The sequence below is a fragment of the Eimeria necatrix genome, genomic scaffold (genome assembly GCF_000499385.1).
Source record: "Eimeria necatrix Houghton genomic scaffold, Enh_scaff43, whole genome shotgun sequence".
NCBI lineage: Eukaryota > Apicomplexa > Conoidasida > Eucoccidiorida > Eimeriidae > Eimeria > Eimeria necatrix.
Genome location: NW_013654802.1, coordinates 57,541 through 63,657, shown reverse-complemented (window position 1 = coordinate 63,657; position 6,117 = coordinate 57,541). Strand labels below are relative to the sequence as shown.

Below are 6,117 nucleotides of genomic sequence, written 5' to 3'. Positions count from 1 at the left end.
TGTAGCACATGCAATTTTTAACGTTTTCGAATAAATTACATAAAATTCCAAACTGAGTGAAAAATGCAGCATGTGAAGCTGACTAGTCTTAGTCTTGTGAAATTGATGCAAAGCAGCAAGTTACTATCTATTTCCAACTTAAGACTACAACAATGCTAAAGAAATCGAAATGAGAAAACCATCAGTGTTAGGTCACGACCAAAGCTACGCCGTAGTAGTGAAGGCGTCCGTCTTTTAAGCATATACCATACAGCAGCGTAGTCTGTACTAGCCACCTTTCACGCAGAACGTAAATGCTGCAGCAGCGTACGGTTCTCGCGCACGGAGCCTCCCTAGGAAGCTGATCTGCTAATTTCAGCCTCCACTGTGCAAACGCTAGCTTAGGGACGTACTGGCACTATTATCCACTTCCAAATGACTCGTTGGTATCTAAATACAACTTCCGAATGCGTGCAAACAGGAAGCACGGACAGAAGTATGCGCTGTTTGTCACGCAACGCTCGAGGAATCTGAGCTACTGCGCATGATAACTCCAGCTGGTGTAGCTGGCGTGACTTCAATCTGCAGAGATAAACACAAAAGTACTTGCAGCATTGGCCTATCAGGACCTGCGAGCTATACGAGCTGTTTACGCAATCACCTAAATTTGCAACCCCTGGAGCCTCAACGGCATTACAGGTACCACGGTACCACCTGCCCGTTTGAATCGAGTTCTAAGCATTTCTGCTGGACAGTGAACCCGTCTACCTTGTATCGGACACGTCGAGAAGAAATCAATCCCCATGAATTGTCAAATGAGAGGATTAAGGTGCCCTCCTGTTCCGCCGTGACGACACCACTAACTCGCCTATAGCGCACAAGCCTTGAATGAAAATGCAATTGAGTAGAAGCTGGTGTCCTGCATTCCTTGCAGGTTTTCTATCAAACTCACGCGTTTATCATGCACAATACCTATATGCATCATACAGGGCTGGTGGTGAAACTCGGTATACAGGCTCACTTGCGAGCAGGGTACTTGCGGTGCTCCTCGAGAATGCTCTCACTCCCTGACTGTACGGCGCAGATTCACAAAATCTGAGCTACTGTAATTCAGCATGCAGGGTCAGGCCAGATGGTTGCTAGCAGTGCATGTATCGCTTATCTATTGACTCACCTGAGACCTCCAAATTGCGCTGAATCCCACATCAAAGTCTTCAGCTACCCATACCCACTCAACTACAGATTTTTGGGGCACCTGCAAGAATCATGAGGCGCAGCAAAAAAATTAAATAATTCCTCTCCCCGGTGTTGCGGATTGCACATAGGGGGGGCATATCATGCGGTCTGTGTCCTGCACGCCCTGGCATTATGGTCTGCTGCCATCAAACTTTGACTGCGTCTCGAGTAAAACTTCCGTATGTTGAACGCACAAGCTCCATAGCTTGGTTACATCGCCTCGCCCCCACATTCAGTATCATGCTTCCTGGACCTAAATCTGTGTCTCTGCAGCAGCAGGACATAACAACGGTCACAATAAGCCTCTGTTTGTGCCAACAGATTCAGTGTACTTGTGGATGATGACAATGAAGGATTCTCAGTTTTGGACTCTTGATTTCGCACGTCCATCTAAGAGAGGCCCAGGAGCGCATATGGCCTTACAGTGGAGGAAAGTCAGCCATTGCAGAGGTGCAAGTGCCACCCAAAGAGGGGGGAAGAGCATAACCTCCAACGTTCCGAACCAAGACACTTTCCGCGTCGCTGCCTGTAGATAACACACAACAACACAGCTGCATTCTAGGCAGCTGAAATGTAACACTTTGGAAGCAGTGATTTGCATTCCAAGGAAGCCTAGCAGTTCGGGCTATGACTGACTCAAGAGTTTGATCTTGTTGATGGTTCTCTCTCTTAGCCACCCGCGAATAGCCGACCAAAGAGTTGAAAAGGTCCGTGGTGCATTGATGAAATACATAGTACCGATGGATTCCGGGTAGTTCTCACTCGCCGAGCTAATTGTCTTTCTAAGCAAACTGAAGAAACCAACATAAACGGAGGGATTTGTTAGCATATGTCCCCACAGAGAAAAGCGTAAGTGCAAATTTACGTTTTACCGCAAACTACGTCTAGGCGGAGCCTGCTGCAACGCTACTATCAAGCTTCGCACTTCAGGGCTCGCCGATTCAAAATCCGGGTGGAGAGCCCCTGCAAATCGATTATTGAAGTTATTCGAACCATTCTGTTGAACTTACGAGACAGCCTGAAGCAAGATAACAAGCGAAGACACCGTCCATCAAAATCAACAGAAGCGTACGTAAGTAACACCTCAGCTACACAAATTAACACCATGAGTCATGCAAAATGATGGAACAAGTGGTCAACGCCAATGCAGATAATAGGTCACCCTTTATTCGAATGTCACACGAGACGCACACATCAAGCAGCATGCAGCGAAACTCCAAAATTGAAGCATGCCACCGTAGGAAATCGTTCTCCGAGACCACCGAGAATAGGCCACTTACGTCTAATAGCCCTGCACACAAACACAGTGAGTACGCCCGAGTTATACTCCAAGTCTTGTAAAGAAAGGGGGCACAATGTGCTGGGGTTGCTCCTGCGGGTTTGTCACCCTTAGCCTTCATTTAGGAAAGTCAAGCTCGCAATATGGATGCAACCTTCCTAGCTACGTGCCTATATACGACCCCCACCCAGCACCTAAGTGAGCATTTCATATTCTTGAACACGGCAAGGTCTCTTAAGAACTTTAACTTTGGCTTGATAAAACAGGAAAGCAATCGTTCCAACCTGGCCGCTCTATGGAAATTATGTTCCCTTGCTTATCTAGGATCACTGAGTCTAACGCCTTGTCGCTGAGGGCTACAAGCAAACTGTTTCCTCCCCCTAGCGCACTAGCTGCAGCCGCTGCTGCAGCGCAGATTGTGAGACCGGGGCTTTTGCCTTCGTCACGGCGTAACACAGGATTTGTGGGGAAAAACCTAGTGACGGCCGCATGATTTGGGGAGGCTTCAGGCCTCATAGGCAACAACATCGACTCCTGCAAATGCATCAGCAAGCCAAAAACAGCATGAACACCAGTGTTTGCACCCGCAGTGGCAATGAAGCGCGAATACGACGCTGCCTATGGGTGGCAAAGATGGCCGAGGGTTCAGAGCTGGCACGGTGGAGAGGTTGGAAACTACATACCACAACTGTCCTCCTGTTTTTGGAGGTAAGATTCATTTCTTCCCTCCATTTCATGTGGCGTCGATAGGCATTGCTGGCAGCTGTGACATCATAATCGAAGCCTTGAAAGTAACGCAGGAGCCGAGTGCTACCCGCTAACTCGGGCACCTCAGGATATGCATCTTCGGAACCTGGCATTTCCGGTGTTGCAGTAGGTACTGCACAGCTGTCTTCTGCAGGTCTCGGTATCTGCTCCGGGACTGTTGCGGCCGCACGTGTCTCCCTGCCTTTCATAGGCCTGCTGAGGGTTCGGCTGAGGAAGGTAGATTTGGCTTCGGCTGATGCAGACGAGTCGGTTTCTCCATCTATGACGGTGCTCTCAGTCTGAATTTTCCTGCAGAACTCACTTCTGGTCACCCTAGCATTCTCCGTGAAAGCCTTGAAAGCCTCTAGCTGCTTCGCCGAAGGATTCGCAGCCAGGAAGAACTCAGGTGGTCCTTCAACCAGCCGAAAATCATTTGTGCTCGGTGCACTGCACATATGGCTCGTCAGGACTTCCGGTTCTCCAAATTTTGAGCTTTCACAGGGGTAATGGAGCTCTGGCTGCTCCAGAGGATCTAACTGCTGCACAACATGCATTTTCTCTCCCGCCTGCATCTTGCCCAGCTGAAGGCTTGAAAAGTACTGATAGTTCCAACCTTAAAGGCTTGACACCCACCCAGCAGCTAACTCAACGGACGCGAGCCAAGACAACGGCTTTAATAGCCTTTGCAGCAAGACACGACGGGGCCCACAACGGGGACGAGAGCCGCCAGCTTCAAGGCAAGTTGCGGCAAAGGACAAACATAGATTGACGATATGATTAGTTCCGGATTCATGGTTCACCTGCGCACTGTCAAATTAAGCGTATTAAAATAAAGTCAAAGCGGCTGCTGGTTGGACTCGCGTCCCTGTACACTTTGCTGCGTTATCTCGAACGGCTACCGGCTTGGTGCCGAAAATATTGTGAAAAGCCTCCTAGAAATAGAAACAGGTCGTGGCATTTCACCTCTATACAATTTCATTCAAGAAGAAGAACAGCCACGGCTTCAACCTCAACGAGGGGGGAACAGTTGCGTCGTTGCAGCCTGCTCTGTCTCTTATCCAGAGACTGGCTTTAACAACTTGTAGACAGGCTCGTAAGAGGCTTTGCAGTAGTGCAGAAAGGACCTCTGTCACAGGTACTGAGCAGCCCTACTGCCGTGAACTGCACAGCTACTCGAGCCGCAGCCCTAAACAGATCGTGGAAAATAAATATTGGAGCTTCTTCTTGGGAAAAAAGCTCACAGTTTTAATCAAATGTGCTCATTATTAGTTCCGAATTTAAGCTGCCAGATTCAGCTTGCCAAAGTGAGCTTTACTAGCAAAAAACGCACGACGTAGTCAGTCGTATGCAGAAGCATGCAACCGTGGGTTCCTCTCATACGAAGTACTTCTGTGAGAAAAATTGCGCCCCATCGGCAAATATTACAATGAACAGAAAACTTCGATTCTGCGTTGCTAATTCTGCTGAAGACAGCAGCACCTGCGCAAGTTTCTGCTTTAAACCCCTTGTTCATTCCACCCGACAACGCTGCGTCGTTCGCAAAGCTGAGAGATTAGGGAACCCTCACTGACTGGCATCTAATGCGGTTAATCAGAAAGTTGTTGCCTTGAAAAGTTAAGCTGGATCTGGCGCAAAATCGTGGAGGTTTGTGGATGATTAGGAAAGCGCTCGAAAGAGGAGCAGGCAAACTGGACGAAGTGAAATACTGGGAATTGAATGACTTTGATGAGAAGCCTTCCAGAGTGCTGTCAATCGCTGGACGCGATTGACACATGGCAAAACAAATCCCAGTCACCGAAGGCTTGACAGGCCTTAAGCCTCAGCAGCTGTATTCAGCACGTGCTGGTTTTTATTTTTGACTGCTAGCTTACATTACTCGTGCAGCATGTGAGTAAGAAATAGGGTTGGAACACCTACGCAAAGGCACAACGCGACGGGTTAACGCTCGCCCGGCTATGGCCTATCAGTCTCCCGCTTTTCGTATGCTTGTAGTACGCTACTAGAGACGTAGCATAAGGCGCAGACACTATGTAGCCAGCTATGTGGTCGTGATCGCTGTTGTACAGCCTGTTGGAGTCTTTTGCGAACGCATTTCACTCAGTAGCCTAAGCTGATACGTTAGATCCAAAAAAACGTGTGGAAAGGAAAGCCAGTTTAGCTAACAGTTGCTGCGTGCCAAGAATAGGGGGCGCTGAGTCCTCGAGTCAACGGGAAACCTGTAACCGCGAATCTTGTGAGCGACGCAGCGTGCATCCCGTTGCTGTTGATACAGGCACCTCTGAATTCGGCGCTCTCATTGAGCTACTCAGTATCTCAAGTTCCACGTAGCCTCGATGCCTCAGGCAGCCGTAGGGAGAGCGGAGTGGTTCGTTGCTTTCCATGCTGCGCTCTGCAACGTGCCAACTCGTTTTAACCGACTTTTTGTGACACAGGCACCTCTGAATTCGCCGCTCTCATTGAGCTACTCAGTATCTCAAGTTCCACGTAGCCTCGATGCCTCAGGCAGCCGTAGGGAGAGCGGACTGGTTCGTTGCTTTCCATGCTGCGCTCTGCAACGTGCCAACTCGTTTTAACCGACTTTTTGTGACAAGCGTTTCATTTTCCTGCTATGTGTTTTCCTGCCTGCCTGCTTATTCGCTTCCCAGGTGGAAGCTTCATTGCCCTTTTTAGATGTCAGTGAGATATTGCTAGTCTGCAGTAAATATCCACGGATTCATGTAAGCTCCAGCGTACATTGTTTGATGGAAGAAGCTCAAATGCCTATATTGTCTACTGAGGCGCTTAAAGTACGCGCACTTGCGTTTGAGGTGGGTAACATGGACGGTCTTGAACAAACCAATGACTGAAGTGCCGGAAAAACGTTGAAAGGACTTGGT

The 6,117-nt window shown here is 48.7% G+C and overlaps 1 protein-coding gene across 1 annotated transcript; it reads right to left on the bottom strand.

Annotated features, from left to right (window-relative positions):
- Positions 1 to 489: 489 nt before the first annotated feature.
- Positions 490 to 3,813, bottom strand: ENH_00054050 (hypothetical protein, conserved; the record flags this gene model as incomplete). Its single annotated transcript, XM_013583744.1, has 11 exons — positions 490 to 561; positions 748 to 847; positions 1,001 to 1,050; positions 1,154 to 1,234; positions 1,410 to 1,482; positions 1,639 to 1,741; positions 1,852 to 2,006; positions 2,141 to 2,233; positions 2,407 to 2,506; positions 2,779 to 3,028; positions 3,178 to 3,813. 11 exons carry the CDS (start codon positions 3,811 to 3,813, stop codon positions 490 to 492), a joined length of 1,713 nt encoding a protein of 570 aa, XP_013439198.1.
- Positions 3,814 to 6,117: the final 2,304 nt, after the last annotated feature.